General features: G+C 45.8%; 1 protein-coding gene across 1 annotated transcript in view; it reads left to right on the forward strand.

The window, feature by feature from the left end:
- The window catches only part of LOC133385091 (cytochrome b-245 heavy chain), a 51,640-nt gene that overhangs the window by 20,145 nt on the left and 13,315 nt on the right, over window positions 1–18,180 (forward strand). Inside the window, exon 6 of the mRNA XM_061627398.1 lies at window positions 9,959–10,043. Within this exon, the coding sequence (XP_061483382.1) occupies window positions 9,959–10,043 (85 nt within the window). The remainder of the gene's footprint in view (window positions 1–9,958; window positions 10,044–18,180) is intronic.

The following is an 18,180-nucleotide window of genomic DNA, read 5'->3' on the forward strand; positions in this document are numbered from 1 at the left end:
GAACTTCCTTTACTGGCAGAGCTGCCCCAAACAATTGAAAAAATAGGCCATGCTTGTGTATTGAACTCAACGTTTTCTGATTAATTTCACTTTCAGAAATAACTTCTGCTTTTTGCATTTCTTGACTGAGTGAGATAGGAACAGAAATAATGATTAAATTAAGACCAAATATCCCCCCTCCTGAATTTTCATTTGGCTGTTCCTCAATCTGTACAATACAGGGCATGACAAATTATGTTCATTCATTTGCCATGTTTATTTATTTACTAGATTTTTGTAACACCCTTCAACAAAAGGTTCCAGGGTGGTTTACAGAGAGAGAGAGAGAGAGAGAGATACAAAAACAATAAAATACAAAATCATAAAATACAGCTCACACTATAAAACAACAGTGAAACAGCTGACCTAAACAGGTTTAAAAATGCTTAAAAGAGTTTTAAAACCCTGGAAGAATAGAAAAGTCTTTGCCAGGCACTCAAAAGAGAAGAGTGTTGGTGCCAAATGAGCCTCTGTAGTAGGAGAATTCTACAAGCGGGATACCACAACTGAGACAGACCATCCTTCAGTTGCCACCTGCCTCAAGCAAGGAGGCAGGGAACCCTGGAGGATGGCCTTAGTCCATGACCAGGTTGATATAGGAGCAAGCATTCCTTCAATGGAAGTTTATTTTTTAAAATAATTGTTCACTAATAGGCAAAAAACCTTGCTGTTTAAGAACGTACCTATAGCTCACAGATATTTCTATCAAACTTTTAAAAGCAGGGAAATTGGGCAGCTATAGTGAATGCACCAGGGGAGCAGGAGACCTGACCTCCTCTCTGAGATATTGGACTGCCCTGCAAATTTGTCAAAATGCAAACACAATTTGGGTTGGTATTTCACAGTCCAATCCACTTCCTGTGTAGCTTGGAAGAATTTGGTAACATGGGCAAAGTCAGAAACGGGATTACAGGTACTCTGTGAACATGGCTGATTTTTAATGAATGTCAGCAGATTATGAGAACTCTCAGAGAAAAAAGTCCAAAAGATGTCTGGTTTTTCTCTCTCTCTCTTTAGACTTTGAACTCTCGATTCTTTCTGACTGTTTTGTTTATCACCATGAAAATTGAGGGGGTAGTTAAGCAAGCGTTTCTCAGTTCAGGACTATAAGTTTTGTAAGGTTTTGTTTTGAAATGAGCTTATGGGAAGCATCAGAATGGCATGGGGGGTATTTTCAATTCAACATTGCGGAATGTGAAAAATCCACGCTGGCTATAGTATACAGCCACTCTTGTGGCTGTATAATTAGCTGTGACTGAAATAATCACTTTGCTATGTTGCCCAGGAAAGGATAATTCTACAGTGTATTGAAAATCCCCTTTGGTGCCCTTTTAAGAAAAAAAAATAGTATGTCATCTAATTCAAGATTGAATCATGGTGTATGAATATAAGTTTTCATTTTCTTACTTCAGTTTTTAGCTTTATAAATAATCTTTTATTTATTTATTTATTTATTTATTTATTTTGTTGCATTTATATACCGCCCATAGCAAGTAGCTCTCAGGGCAGTAAACATAATAGGATAAAATACATACATTATAATAATAAAATCACAAAACATATAAGACACAATGAAAACAAAATACAATTAAACAAAATATAAGATGATAAAAGGATTAGTATTACAAGATTAAAAAGATAAAAAGATTAAAATGATTAAAATGCCTGGGAGCATAAGAAGGTCTTTACCTGGCGCTGGAAAGATAATAATGTAGGCGCCAGGCTATTCCACAACTCGGGGGCCACCACAAAAAAGGCCCTAGACCTGGTAACCACCCTCCGGGCTTCACGATGGGTTGGTACCCAGAGGAGGGCCTTAGATGCTGTCGGAAGGCAGAACTGGGGTCCCAATCCCGGGGAGCTGGATCCCGGAGAGTTGGGAGAAGAGTATTCGGATGGATGGCAGAGGGAAGGGGGAGGAACTTCCCCCCTTTGGAGCGAAGACGAAACAGAGGAACTGCCAGTGATAAGGTCGCTTAGCAACGGGGAGCCTGAGCCCTCCCTGGACATTCTCACGCCTCCCCCTCTTTCAGGCTCAGAGCAAGAGGGGGAAGAGGGAGGGCTGCTCACAGCCGAAAAGCGGGGAGGCAGTTTACCTTCAGCCCCTCCCCTATCCCCCCATCCTGGAATCGGAAACTTCAGAAGAGGAGGGGGTGATGCTTCTCCCCTCACCGCGCACACGCAGACAGCTGAAAAGACAGGAGAGAAGGGGGGGAAGGCGGGCAGTACCTGAGGGGCAGTTAAGGAGGAGCGAAAGATTGCGCGCCCGTTTGGCCCCTTCTTAAAGAACAGGCGGGAAGAAGTCCCTTGCTCTGTCAACTTTCTCCCAATGCCGCAGGACCTGTATCCCTGTATTGCTTCATGAGAAAACGCAGTCTTTGTTTGGACATTACCCTAATAAAACACGAATTAACCACAACCGCTGGTCTAGTTCCTGAGTCACATCCTGGGCCTGACAGCTTGACAGAGCCACCTAAATCACCCTCAACGCTCTCTTCACTTGACTGGGACAAGATGTCAAAGAGAGCAGCGGGGGGGACGAACCCCACTTCTGAGACGGAAGAAGTGGAACTCTTGAGGACTAAGGTAGCTGATTTGCAGACGGATGTTCAAGCCCTGCTAGCAGCAGTCAAGGCGCTGAAGACGGATAATCAAACCTTGAAGGCCACGATAGACCAGATGCGAACAGCCCCTCCAGCTGCCGTAGTAAAGGTTCCCATTGGATTGCCCCCAAAATACGCGGGACAAAGTGATCAGTTGGCAACCTTCGTGGCTCAATGTGAGTTATATCTGGATGTCAGGCACACGGAATTTCCAGACGATGGGGCTAAAGTAGCCTTCGTGATTAGCCTCCTGGAGGGAGAAGCTGCAAAATGGGTGACTCCGTATCTCGTGAGAAAGGATACTGTCTTAGGAAGGTACAGAGGATTTATACAGGAGATGACCGAGATGTTTCAAGACCCGCAAAGGGCTGAAACAGTAGCGCAGCAACTAGGCGCTCTGAAGCAAGCTAAAGGGACTGTTTCCGAGTACACTAACGCTTTTAAAATTCTGTCCCAGGAAACTGGTTACAATGACGCCGCCCTGATGTTTATGTACCGGAGTGGATTAAATGCTGAAATCCTGGATGAGTTGGCCAGGACCTCCCCCCCCCGCTGACCTACCAGGGCTCATCCGGCTATGCCTACAGATAGATCACCGGATGGAAGGAAGGCGCCTGGAAAGGAAGCAGGAGGTCCCGAGATACTCAGCCTCGGCATCCCGCAACAAGACCCTTCCCGCTGCAGGGATGGCAGGTAATGCAACTGAGGGACAGGGAGGGGCTAGGCCAAGACTGTCGGAAGAAGAAAAGGAAAGACGCCGCCGGGAACGTTTATGCTTTTATTGTTCAAAGCCGGGCCATGTGGCCAGAGACTGTGGACTGAAAGGGGGGAAAGCCGAGCCGTCGGGAAACTAGAACACCCAGTCCACGTGCAGGCCGGTGGACTGGGGGCAGCGTTGTATAAAGGCCCCCCAACGATCCAACCTCCCTCAAAGGGGGTGTTGGTCTTGCCTATTCGGATTACAACTTCCAGAGGAGTGGTGTTTAATTCCACTGCCTTAATTGACAGTGGAGCCTCCACAAATTTTATTGATGCAAAGTTAGTCAAGCGTCATGGAATTTCCCGGTGGAAACTGGACGCTCCCCTAGCTGTGGAGACTATCGATGGGAGACCCCTGAAGTCAGGAGGGGTGACACAAGCCACGGAGGAAGTGAAACTTCAAATCCCTGGGCACGAAGAGTTCATTTCGCTATACGTGTCAGATCTCTCGAACTTTGAGGTGATTCTGGGAATGCCCTGGCTAGCAAAGCATGAACCCAAAATAAGTTGGAAGGAGGCGGTGGTGTGGTTCACCTCACAGTATTGCCAGGAGAACTGTCAACCTGAAGGAATCAAGAACACCTTAGCGGGGGCAGTGCAAGAGATCAAGCAAGTGACCCTGCCGCCAAAGTATGAAGAATTCAAAGATGTGTTTGATGAAAAAGAGGCAGAGACTTTACCCCCCCACCGCCCTTACGACTGTGCGATTGATCTAGTGCCAGGAGCCAGCATCCCATCAGGGAGAATCTACTCTCTCACAGAGATTGAGAGGGAGGCCCTGAAGGAATTCCTGGGTAAAAACCTGAGGCGAGGATTCATACGCCCCTCACAATCCCCTGCTGGAGCGCCACTATTGTTTGTGAAAAAGAAGGGGGGGAACTCAGACCCTGTAATGACTATCGCGCATTGAACCAGATCACCATCCCCAACAGCTACCCGCTGCCCCTGATCTCAGAGTTGCTGGACTGACTGCGCTCTGCAAAAATCTTCACGAAGTTGGATTTGAGAGGAGCGTACAATCTGATCAGAATGAAGGAGGGAGATGAATGGAAAACAGGATTCTTGACCGCTTACGGACAGTATGAATACCTGGTCATGCCGTTCGGGCTTTGTGGAAGGCCAGGAATTTTTCAAAAATTCATGAACGACGTGTTTAGAGACTTGTTGGACACATATGTAATCTGTTACTTAGATGATATCCTGGTGTTCTCAAAGAACCAGGAAGACCACGACCAGCATGTGAAGACGGTGTTGAAGAGACTGAGAGAAAATCACCTGTATGCTAAATTAGAGAAATGTGGATTTGACCTCAAGTCTCTAGACTTCCTTGGATATCGAATCTCAGCGGAAGGCGTGGAGATGGACCCAGGGAAAGTAAGCTGCATATTGGACTGGGGCCAACCTGTCACCAAAAAGGATGTACAACGGTTTTTGGGGTTTGCCAATTATTACAGAAAGTTCATTCCAGGGTTTTCCAAATTAACAGCTCCTCTGACTGACTGTTTAAGGGGGAAGAAGAAGTTTCAATGGACAGAGAACGCCACCGAGGCCTTTGAGGAGCTGAAGAGAAGGTTTGCTACTGAGCCCATTCTGCGCTTTGCTGATCCGAACCGCCCTTTCGTAGTGGAAGCAGATCCTTCAGATTTTGCCATCGGGGGGGTCCTGCTACAATTAGACCAAGAAGGGAAGGAGCTGTACCCATGTGCGTACTTCTCTCGGAAGTTAAAGCCTGCAGAGAAGAACTACACAGTTTGGGAGAAGGAGCTGCTGGCCATCAAGGACTCTTTTGAAAACTGGAGACAATACCTAGAGGGGACCTCTCATCGAATTGAAGTGCGCTCCGACCACAAGAATCTTGAAAGCCTCCAAACCGCCAGAAAGCTGAACCAGAGACAGATAAGATGGTCCCAGTTCTTCACTAGGTTTAACTTCCAGATTACTTACCATGCCCAAGCCAAAAACCAGAGAGCGGATGCCTTATCCAGACAGCCACAATACAAAGAAAGTGAATCCGAGGACCAGCCTCAGTACGTAATCCCGCCAGAGAAATTAACGTTGGGAGTATGCCAGCCTTCATGGGAAGAGGAACTCAAAAAGGAACAACAAGAAGATGCAGACATGCTAAAATATCAGCAGGAGACGGGACAAGGTCAAAACTCAGAAGTAACCTTTCACTGAAGAAATGGACTGTTATGGTTCAAAACCGCCAGATATGTGCCAGAAGGGGAATTAAGGCTCAGAATCCTACGCCAGTGTCATGATTCCATCACAGCGGGACACTTTGGGATTTACAAGACCATTCAGAACGTGGCCAAGGACTTCTGGTGGCCTAAAATGCGTCGGGATATTGAGAGTTATGTAAAGTCCTGCTCTGTCTGTCTGCGGACAAAAACACAAACAGGGACACCAGCAGGACTGTTACAACCGTTGCCTGTCCCACATGAACCCTGGAAGGACCTCTCCATGGATTTTATAACTGATCTACCCAAGTCCCAAGGAATGACAGCCATCTTAGTAGTGGTGGATCTACTTACCAAAATGGCACACTTTCTTCCTTGTGCAGGGGCCTTAGAGGCTAAAGAAACGGCCAAGTTATTCATAAAAGAAGTCTACCGGCTGCATGGATTGCCAAACAGCGTAGTCTCAGACCGAGGAACTCAGTTCACAGCCAAATTTTGGAGAGCAATGTGGAAACAGTTGCAGACGGAATTAAAACTCTCCTCCGCCCATCACCCCCAGACAGATGGGCAGACGGAACGCTTGAACGCCGTTTTGGAAAGATATTTACGAAGTTATGTGTCCTATCAACAGACTGACTGGGTATCATATTTGCATTTTGCAGAGTTCGCCTACAACAATTCTCTGCACTCCAGCACTCAACAAACCCCGTTCTTCGCTAATTATGGATTCCATCCTAAAGTCTTTCCAAGCAGCTCAGAAGGAATGCTGGTACCGGCAGCTGAAAACTTCCTTAAGGAATTGCAAGCGGCGCAACAGACACTGAAACAGCAGTTAAACGAAGCCAAAACGGAGTACAAGCGAGTTGCTGACCTGCACAGGAAGGAGGGGCCCCCCCTTCAACCGGGAGACCAGGAATGGCTGTCCACCTGCTTCCTCCAGATGCCGGGCAAATGTAGAAAATTACAAGACAAGAGAGTGGGTCCTTTCGAAATAGAAACTCAAATTAATCCCGTGGCGTACTGACTGAAGCTGCCTGACACGTTTAAAATACATCCTGTGTTCCATCGATCCCTCTTAACGAAAGCCGCCCCTCCCAGTGAGTTACGGCCGGAGGAACCACCCGGAGCTCCACTCCTGGTAAATGAGCAGCTTGAGTTTGAAGTTGAGGAGATCTTAGATTCCAGGATCAGACGCCACAAGCTGCAGTACTTAATTCACTGGAAAGGCTATGGGGTGGCTGACAGATCATGGGAAGATGCAGCTGATGTGCATGCTCCAGACTTGGTAAAACTTTTCCATCAACGTTTTCCCCACCGTCCCAAGCCAGACAAGGGGAGGGGGCACAGCCTGGGAGGGGGGATGGTGTCGGAAGGCAGAGCTGGGGTCCCAATCCCGGGGAGCTGGATCCCGGAGAGTTGGGAGAAGAGTATTCGGATGGATGGCAGAGGGAAGGGGGAGGAACTTCCCCCCTTTGGAGCGAAGACGAAACAGAGGAACTGCCAGTGATAAGGTCGCTTAGCAACGGGGAGCCTGAGCCCTCCCTGGACATTCTCACGCCTCCCCCTCTTTCAGGCTCAGAGCAAGAGGGGGAAGAGGGAGGGCTGCTCACAGCCGAAAAGCGGGGAGGCAGTTTACCATCAGCCCCTCCCCTATCCCCCATCCTGGAATCAGAAACTTCAGAAGAGGAGGGGGTGATGCTTCCCCCCTCACCGCGCACATGCAGACAGCTGAAAAGACAGGAGAGAAGGGGGGGAAGGCGGGCAGTACCTGAGGGGCAGTTAAGGAGGAGCGAAAGATTGCGCGCCCGTTTGGCCCCTTCTTAAAGAACAGGCGGGAAGAAGTCCCTTGCTCTGTCAACTTTCTCCCAATGCCGCAGGACCTGTATCCCTGTATTGCTTCATGAGAAAACGCAGTCTTTGTTTGGACATTACCCTAATAAAACACGAATTAACCACAACCGCTGGTCTAGTTCCTGAGTCACATCCTGGGCCTGACAGATGCTGAACGAAGTGAGCGGTTAGGTTCATAGCGGGAGAGGCGTTCCACCAGGTATTGCGGTCCCACGCCATGTAAGGCTTTATAGGTCATAACCAGCACCTTGAATCTCGCCCGGAAGCAAATAGGTAGCCAGTGCAGACGAGCCAGAACAGGAGTTATGTGCGAAGACCGACTGGTCCTCGTCAATAGTCTAGCTGCCACATTCTGCACTAGCTGAAGCTTCCGAACTGTCTTCAAGGGCAGCCCTATGTAGAGTGCATTACAGTAATCCAATCTCGAAGTCACCAGAGCATGAACAACTGAGGCGAGGTCGTCGCCATCCAGATAGGGGCGTAGTTGGGCTACCAAACGGATTTGGTAAAACGCGTTCCGTGCCACTGAGGCCACTTGAGCCTCAAGAGACAAGGAAGGGTCAAAAAGGACCCCCAAACTACGGACCTGTTCTTTCAGGGGGAGTGTAACCCCATCCAGAACAGGATGCACATCCACCATCTGAGCGGGGAAGGCGTTCACCAACAGTGTCTCAGTCTTGTCTGGATTGAGTCTCAGTTTATTTAATTAAGATTTCAGTGTCGCTGATATGGATTGACTGCTTTTCCCCCCCAAGGTGGCTGAAGGGAACATATAGGGGAAAGGGAGAGTCTTGAAAGAGAATTTTCTAGGTCTCTCCCCTCCCTCTTTCAGTCCCCGATCATGGAGAATTAAAAAGGAAGTGTGGGGAGACTTGTAAAATGCTTATGCAAGCCTCCATACTCCCCCTTTAAGCCTCTGCGATTGTCCTGGCTTCCAACCAGAGAAGCAGACGACTCAGTGGCTGGGTTTTACACAAAGCTTTATTTGAGAAGTCAGTACAGGAACACAGCATCAGGCATTCTAGGTATGATTCAGAATACAGAACAGGAGTAGACTACACATATCTCAGGCTAGGCATTTCTCATGAACAGGCTAGATATGTCTCAGGATATGAACTAGACAGGTAGAGGCAATAGCAGACTGTTGTCACAATGACCTTATCTCATGCAGCCACTCTCATTTATAAGAGAGGTGGGTGGGCGCATTACTTGTCTGAGCACTCTCTAGTACATTCCAGGGTTTATTGCAAGGTAATGGCTTCTTCTAGGAGCAGAGAGCATTTCCTTAGCTAATGCTGCCTCTTTTCTAATCTACGTTCCTTAGCGAAAGCATAATTTCTAACTCGGACATACTGCTTTCACTTTGCTCTGTCTGGAAGACTCTGGACTGTTCAACAGCTAGGTCTAGGTTGGGTTCCAGTGGAAATGCCTTTCTCTCTGTCATAGATGCAGGGGGGGTATGGGCACCGTTTTATTAATCAGAGCTACCAGAGATTTCTGGAAACACCTCCTGTGTTTTCCCCAGCTCTCTCTGTGACATGTGTAACCCACTCTTCCTCCTCCCAATCTTTGCAGAGGTTCTCCTTGGGGCCCATGAGAGCCATGGGGAAGTGCAAGGGATTTTGATAGGTAGGCACCGCACTGACCTGCCAATCATGTGATGTCATAATGACACCATGTGATTGACAGATGGACACTCCCCCCACCTGTCATAAGAATCTGACTTGTGGAGCCAAAAAGACTCTCTGTAGTAACCACTCTCATGGGCTCCTTTGAGAGAAAGGGTGGGCTATAAATGGGATAAATAAATAACAGGTGTCATGAATGAACTTGTTGCATAAAAATGGTGTTGCCTATGTCTTGATTCACCATAAGCTGACATTACTGGGTCATGCATTCCTTCCACTCCCTCTGCCTTCCCCTCATGCACTCCAATTCCCCTTTTGCAGAGAAGAGAATTGTGGGCCACAGTTTGATTGTAGCTTGCAATTCTGGTTTGGAGGTAAGTGCAAAGCATAGTTTGCTGGTTCAGATGTAAAGGCAAACAATGGATAATCATTGAAGAAGGGGAGAGGAACAGGAAGAGGGAGTGCATGGCCTAACTTGGTGTGGTGCGAGGCAAGCATCCCTCAGGTTTGTGCATTCCTATGTCTTCTTTAACTTTCTCTTTCTCAGTTTGCTGTTATGTCTGAATCAGTTCTTTTTTAATTTTGAATTTGCCTCAGGGTTTCATCACCATATTACATTTTTAACATATCAAGTTAGTTTATACCCACTTTGTCGTTGTGGTTGCTTTCCTAACAATAAATAGCTTTGCTTATTAAATTGTGAGCTCACACTTGTTTTCGCTAACTCAAAAAGGGATCTCTGTTGAAATTTGATAATATGCAAATAAATGTATTTAATCAGTGAAAGGTCATTAAATGCAGCCATTTTGAATAAACCTCATTATATTGTGATTTGATATCTCCAGTATGTTACAGGCTTGCATTAATCTGTTCACCTCTTCCTCTTTTGAATCCCTAGTGCTGCTCAGTGCGTGTCAGAAGACAGTTGGACAGAAACCTCACATTTCACAAACTGGTGGCCTGGATGATTGCACTCCATACCAGTAGGTGTTCTGAAACATTGCATTGGAACAAAGTCTTGTTGGTTTTAGTGAGCACAAAGATCCTGTGAGTGTAACACTTTGCTGGAAAGGTTCAGAAAGTGAAGAGAGGGAAGCAATCTTTATGCTGTCAGTTTCTAAAAATATAGACGTTGAGAGGAAGAGAAGTGTGTATTTTGTAATAATGACATTTATTTCTTAAGTGCTGTAAGTTACCAAATTCTGCATAAAACATTAAAAACATAGGACAAAGAATCTTGACTCTCCATTGCTGTCTATCACCTTTAAAAATACAAAGTGAAGGAGAGAAAAAGAAATCTGAATACATGGCCAGTAGGGCTTATTCTTAGAGTTCAGCTGGTTCAGTGCTTTAGCACTAAACCTATGAAATCAAGAGAGTTTCCTCCCCTTGTCCTGTCATGCTCCTTTAACATCTGGTTGGCCACTGTGAGAACAGGATGCTGACTATATGGGCCACTGGCCTGATCCAGCAGGCTCTTCTTATATTCTTAACGGTAAATAGAATTAATAATAAATAAATACACTTGTTCAATTACTCTCTGACAATTATTTTCCGCATTTGCTCTCACTCCTTTCTAAGATGCTCATGTGGAAGTCCCACTAAAGATAATGAAAATTGTTGAGGTTTGCGGTGTAGTTAAAGCTGTTGCTGACAGCTGTGGTGAGCAACAGATGAACATGAAAAAATGATACACAGTTTAAGAGCCAAAGAGTATCTAGCTCTCTCTCGCTCTCACTCTCTCTCACACACACTCACTCACTCACTCTGTTCCCGCCCCCCCCCAATTATATAGCCACAAGAGTGGCTGTATAATATAGCCAGCAAGGATTTTTCACATTCTGCAATGTTAAGTTGAAAATACCCCCCATGTCTTTCTGCTGCTTCCCATAAACTAATTGCAAAACAAATCCTTACAAAATGTATAGTCCTGAACTCAGAAACGCTTGATTAACAATCCTCTAAGTTTATGGTGAAACACAAAACACTTAGAGAGAATCCAAGTTCAAAGTGTAAAATGAAAAAAAAAATCCAGACCCCTGTTGGAATTTTTCTGTCAGTGGTCTCATAATTTGTTGAAATTAATTAAAAATCAGCCATGTTCACAGAGTACCTGTAATCCTATTACTGACCTTGCCCCATGCTCTGACCTTCATCTTCTGCAGTTTAAAGGTTAAAAATAATGCATGGCTGATTTTTAATTAATTTAAGAAATTTAACATTAGAGTCAATTATAAGCATGGGTATGCTCAGTAAGAACCAACTGTCAGTGTTCTAAAAGCCAGACTCACAGCTGTTTGCTTTGGCTAATCAGATGGCCACACCCACACCAGACCTTTATTTTACTTTAGACAATCATGGCTTCCCCCAAAGAATCCTGGAAAGTATAGCTTGTGAAGGGCATTGAGAGTTGTTAGGAGACTCCTATTCCCCTGACAGAGCTTCAGTGGCCAGAGTGGTTTAACAGTCAGTCCCTCTTTTGGGGATTGTAGCTCTATAAGGGGAATAGGGCATCTCCTAGCAATTCTCAGCACCCTTCGCAAAGTATACTTCCTAGGATTCTTTAGGGGAAGCTAAGACTGTCTAAAATGAAATAAAGGTCTGGTGCGGATGTGGCCAGTGACAGCTTTGGTTTAAATTTGAGTGGGAGGCTACATGTGCCTGCTGTAGAATACAAAGGTGGGGAAAACAGTGAAAAACAATGATACTGTTCACAAAGTTTTCCTTTTGGAAAGGAAAGGGTTTTACCTCTGACCAGTGCCCATCCACCCAATCTCCTCCCCTCACCCTCCCCTCCCTCTTCATCCATATCCCTACACTTCATCCCCTTCTCTCCCCCTTCCCCCCTCCCTCCCTCAGGTCAGTTTCATCTATCCTACACATGATTGTACAGGATTATATCCCACTGAACTCAAAAAGCATGCAAATAATCAAACCTGCCCTCCCTCCTCCTTCCCCTCCCTTCCTCCTTCCCTCTCCTCTCCCCTCCCCCCTTCTCCTCCTCCCCCATGGTCAGTTTTATCTATCATAAGCATGATTGCATGAGAGTAAATCCCACTGAACTCAATAAGCATGTAAATGATCAGACCTGCCTTTCCCCTCCACTCTCCCCCTCTCTCATATCCTTCCCCTCCCCTCCTCCTCCCTTCTTCCTCCCGTCCCCTATTCCTTCTTCCTCCTTCCCTGCCCACTCCAGTCCTCCCTCCCCCCTCTCCTCATCCCCCCCATGGTCAGTTTCAACTAGCCTAAGCATGATTGCACGGGAGTAAATCCCACTGAACTCAATAAGCATGCAAATGATCAAACCTGCCCACCTGCTCTCATCGCCCTCCTTCTGCCCATCCTCCTCCCTTCCCTCTTCCTCCCCTACCCCTGCCCTTCATCCTCCTCCTCTCCCCCACCCCCGTGGTCAGTTTCACCTATCCTAAGCATGATTGCAGAGGAGTAAATCCCACTGAACTCTGTAAGCATGCAAACAATCAATCCATTCTTAGCAAACTTGCACAGGATCCCATTTCTTACTTCCCTGATTAAAAAGCAGAGAAATTCACTAATAGGCAAAAAACCTTGCGGTTTAAGAATGTACCTATAGCCAACAGATATTCAAAAAGTAGGAAAATTGGGCAGCTATAGTGAATGCATCAGGGGAGCAGGAGACCTGCTCTACAAATCTGTAAAAATACAAACTCAATTTGCATTGGTCTTTCACAGTCCAATCCACTTCATGTGTAGCTTGGAAGAATTTGGTAACGTACCTCTGAGCATATAGTGAGTGGTGGCAACACCTGCAATCAGCCCAAATAACAGCAACAATACGTGTTGTGCTGATCTTGTTTTAGCAGGGAGGAAGTGACATTATTAAGCCAGTTGATATAGTTCAGATAGTCATTTTAAATATGCTTGATTTACTTTGCTATTTTAGTTAAATTTCCTATAGTAAATCATTTTGTTTGCTTCTGTTTCTGTGGATATGTGAAATGCAGCCACACTTTGCCTAATTTACACTAAAAAAACCCTCCAAAACCAATTGTGGAATAACGGCACTGACTATTCTGCAGAATAGTCTCCAGTGGACATGAGGAGTGTCTCAGTTTGCACAAGGTAAACAGTTGGAGGTGAAATATATTCAAGCAAATTTCTAGGTGTGCTCTATGTTTTCAATTGACCAAGCCCACCTTTCCTTAAGTGGAGTGGTTTAAGCATAGCAGGCTGAAAACATGCATCTTGAGCAGGCAAAGTTTGTTTATTCCAACAGCTAGATTCATTGATCCAGTAGCAACATATTGTAATCAGTCTGGTTTAACATCAAACTGCAGTTTCAGATTCAACTGTTAATGCACCCCAAACAGAAATAGAACATAACCTAAGTTTGAAACACAAAAGGCTGTCTTCACCATCATATGCCAATGACCAATAAAAATGTTTGAAATTAATAAAAATAAATTTGACACAGATTTCTAGGATGAATATTGAGATAAATATAATTTTCTAGGTTAGATCCTCTGTAGAAACAGTAGTAACACAGAAAAGAAGTAAAGTAAGAAGAACACCAACAAACATACAAAAATGTCATTCTCCATCTTTGGAGATGTAGTCCTGATTGCACGTGTTGCCACCACTCACCAGCCACACATATAAAGTCAGAGCACCTAGCGAGGGAGCCTGCTCCACGAGCTAGAGGGAGCCCCAGCTGACGAAGCGTCAAGGCCCCAGCTGACAAAGCGTCAAGGCGAGTTAAGCAGCAGAGCGAAAAGAGGGTAAGTAGCTCCCATTTATTCCATTATTTAATTGAATTAAAACAGCTCAGAGAAATAAGCAATAAGGGCAGCCTAAGGTCACCCTGAGCTAGGAGCCAAATCCTGAAAGAACCTATATCTTAGGAGACAGATCCTAGGAGAAGGAAGCCTATAGAAAGCTAGTGTTCAACACCACCCTAGCAGGAAAACTTCAGGGGACACTGTAAATAAGGCTAAATTCCAGTCGGAGAGAAGGGGAAAAAGGAAACTCCACCGACACATACAGGGAGAGAGTCAGCTCAGTCCTTGCTAAAAAGGGCTGTCAGCCTTCCTGAAACACAACCACAAGCTCTGTTTCCCTAGGTTAAAGAAAGGTCAGGCTGTTCTAGGTGGGAAAACACCTAGTTCGGCAGCAGGGCGAGGAGGCCAGGGCCCCCCACTCTGCCCTTCTGTTCCCTGACCTCAACTAAACCGCAGTCTCCAACCCATTGACGTAATAAACCTCAAACAAAACTATGCAGGTAAGAAGCCAGCAGGCGTGTGGGGGCTTTCCAGTGTTTTGCACAGTCTGCAGCATGTACGACTATCTGCCTGTTGGACAGCAGTCGTGGGTGTGCTCTCGGTGCAATGAGCTCCTGGCTCTCCGGGAACGACTTCATTTCCTTGAGGCCACGGTGGCAGACCTGGAAAAGCTGAGAGAGGCAGAGAGGTGTGTGGAGGAGGCCTTCAGGGACGTTATAGCTGTGTCCCACTCCAGCGATGATAGCTCTCCTGCTGTCATGGAGAACGATGGTCTCGGGGAAGGAGAGCATCCAGCTGAGGAAGAGGGAAACGATCCCTTAGAAGGGATCCATTCCTTGGGGGATGAGCAGCTATCCTCTTGTGCCAAGGATATATCTCCAGGGGGTGGAGGGATCCTTGTAGTGGGTGATTTGATCATTAGGAACATAGACAGTGGGGTGTGTGATGGGCGTGTAGACCGCAAGGTGTTTTGCCTGCCTGGTGCAAAGGTTGCAGATATCGCCCATCGTTTAGATAGTTTGGTAGACAGTGCTGGGGAGGAGTCAGTGGTCGTGGTGCACGTTGGCACCAACGACATGGGGAAATGCAGCCGTGAGGTCCTGGAAGCCAAATTTAGGTTGCTAGGTAGGATGCTGAAAGCCAGGACCTCCAAGGTGGCTTTCTCTGAAATGCTACCGGTTCCACGCGCAGGACCAGCCAGACAGGCCCAGCTTTGCAGTCTCAATGCGTGGATGAGACGATGGTGTCGGGTGGAAGGGTTTAGATTTGTTAGGCACTGGGGAACATTTTGGGACAAGCCGGGCCTGTACAAAAGGGACGGGCTCCACTTGAACCAGAATGGAACCAGACTGCTGGCACTTAAAATTAAAAAGGTAGCAGAGCAGCTTTTAAACTGAGGGGGGAAACCCGGCAGGAGCTGAGAAAGGTCCGGTTCGGAATGAACCTCCCCCCTGGGATAAAAACCAAAGAAATGATGAAATTTTAAAAGGGGTAGGCCTAGAAGTAGGCATTGTGAGAGCAGGGGCACAGGATATAAATTCAGAAGAGCAAAATTACCACAGGCCTAACCACGAGTGCCAAAGACACTTGAAGAGAGACACTGCTTACAAGTGCCTGTACGCTAATGCTAGGAGCCTCCGAACCAAGATGGGAGAACTGGAGTGCTTGGTCTTAGAGGAGAACATTGATATAGTGAGCATAACGGAGACCTGGTGGAATGGAGAAAACCTGTGGGATATGGTTATCCCTGGATATAAACTATACCGGAAGGACAGGGAAGGACGTATTGGTGGCGGAGTCGCTCTATACGTGAAAGAAGGCATTGAATCCACCAAGCTCAAAACCCCAAAAGAGGCAGACTCCTCCACAGAATCGTTGTGGGTGGTGATACCATGCCTCAGGAGGGACTTAATACTGGGAACGATCTATCGTCCCCCTGATCAAAATGCTCAGGGAGACCTTGAGATGAGATATGAAATTGAGGAAGCATCCAAACTAGGAAATGTGGTAGTAATGGGTGACTTCAACTACCCGGACATAGACTGACCACATATGTGTTCCAGTCATGACAAAGAAGCAAAGTTTCTAGATATTCTAAATGACTATTCCCTAGACCAGTTGGTCATGGAACCGACCAGAGGGACAGCAACCCTGGACTTAATCCTCAGTGGGGACCGGGACCTGGTGCGAGATGTAAGTGTTGTTGAACCGATTGGGAGCAGTGACCACAGTGCTATTAAATTAAACATACATGTAACTGGCCAATTGCCAAGAAAATCCAACACGGTCACATTTGACTTCAAAAGAGGAAACTTCACAAAAATGAGGGGATTGGTAAAAAGAAAGCTGAAAAACAAAGTCCAGAGGGTCAGATCACTCGAAAATGCTTGGAAGTTGTTTAAAAGCACTATATTAGAAGCTCAACTGGAGTGCATACCGCAGATCAGAAAAGGTACCGCCAGGGCCAAGAATATGCCAGCATGGTTAACGAGCAAAGTCAAGGAAGCTCTTAGAGGCAAAAAGTCTTCCTTCAGAAAATGGAAGTCTTGTCCGAATGAAGAAAATAAAAAAGAACACAAATTCTGGCAAAAGAAATGCAAGAAGACAATAAGGGATGCTAAAAAAGAATTTGAGGAGCACATTGCTAAGAACATAAAAACCAACAACAAAAAATTCTATAAATACATTCAAAGCAGGAGACCATCTAGGGAGGCGATTGGACCCTTGGATGATAAGGGAGTCAAAGGTGTACTAAAGAACGATAAGGAGATTGCAGAGAAGCTAAATGAATTCTTTGCATCTGTCTTCACAGTGGAAGATATAGGGCAGATCCCTGAACCTGAACTAACATTTGCAGGAAGGGATTCTGAGGAACTGAGACAAATAGTGGTAACGAGAGAGGAAGTTCTAGGCTTAATGGACAATATAAAAACTGACAAATCACCGGGCCCGGATGGCATCCACCCGAGAGTTCTCAAAGAACTCAAATGTGAAATTGCTGATCTGCTAACTAAAATATGTAACTTGTCCCTCGGGTCCTCCTCCATGCCTGAGGACTGGAAAGTGGCAAATGTAACGCCAATCTTCAAAAAGGGATCCAGAGGGGATCCCGGAAATTACAGGCCAGTTAGCTTAACTTCTGTCCCTGGAAAACTGGTAGAAAGTATTATTAAAGCTAGATTAACTAAGCACATAGAAGAACAAGCCTTGCTGAAGCAGAGCCAGCATGGCTTCTGCAAGGGAAAGTCCTGTCTCAGTAACCTATTAGAATTCTTTGAGAGTGTCAACAAGCATATAGATAGAGGTGATCCAGTGGACATAGTGTACTTAGACTTTCAAAAAGCGTTTGACAAGGTACCTCACCAAAGACTTCTGAGGAAGCTTAGCAGTCATGGAATAAGAGGAGAGGTCCTCTTGTGGATAAGGAATTGGTTAAGAAGCAGAAAGCAGAGAGTAGGAATAAACGGACAGTTCTCCCAATGGAGGGCTGTAGAAAGTGGAGTCCCTCAAGGATCGGTATTGGGACCTGTACTTTTCAACTTGTTCATTAATGACCTAGAATTAGGAGTGAGCAGTGAAGTGGCCAAGTTTGCTGACGACACTAAATTGTTCAGGGTTGTTAAAACAAAAAGGGATTGCGAAGAGCTCCAAAAAGATCTCTCCAAACTGAGTGAATGCGCGGAAAAATGGCAAATGCAATTCAATATAAACAAGTGTAAAATTATGTATATTGGAGCAAAAAATCTGAATTTCACATATACGCTCATGGGGTCTGAACTGCCGGTGACCGACCAGGAGAGAGACCTCGGGGTTGTAGTGGACAGCACGATGAAAATGTCGACCCAGTGTGCGGCAGCTGTGAAAAAGGCAAATTCCATGCTAGCGATAATTAGGAAAGGTATTGAAAATAAAACAGCCGATATCATCATGCCGTTGTATAAATCTATGGTGCGGCCGCATTTGGAATACTGTGTACAGTTCTGGTCGACTCATCTCAAAAAGGATATTATAGAGTTGGAAAAGGTTCAGAAGAGGGCAACCAGAATGATCAAAGGGATGGAGCGACTCCCTTACGAGGAAAGGTTGCAGCATTTGGGGCTTTTTAGTTTAGAGAAAAGGCGGGTCAGAGGAGACATGATAGAAGTGTATAAAATTATGCATGGCATTGAGAAAGTGGATAGAGAAAAGTTCTTCTCCCTCTCTCATAATACTAGAACTCGTGGACATTCAAAGAAGCTGAATGTTGGAAGATTCAGGACAGACAAAAGGAAGTACTTCTTTACTCAGCGCATGGTTAAACTATGGAATTTGCTCCCACAAGATGCAGTAATGGCCACCAGCTTGGACGGCTTTAAAAGAAGAT

The sequence above is a fragment of the Rhineura floridana genome, chromosome 5 (assembly GCF_030035675.1).
Source record: "Rhineura floridana isolate rRhiFlo1 chromosome 5, rRhiFlo1.hap2, whole genome shotgun sequence".
NCBI classification, from domain to species: Eukaryota; Metazoa; Chordata; class Lepidosauria; order Squamata; family Rhineuridae; genus Rhineura; species Rhineura floridana.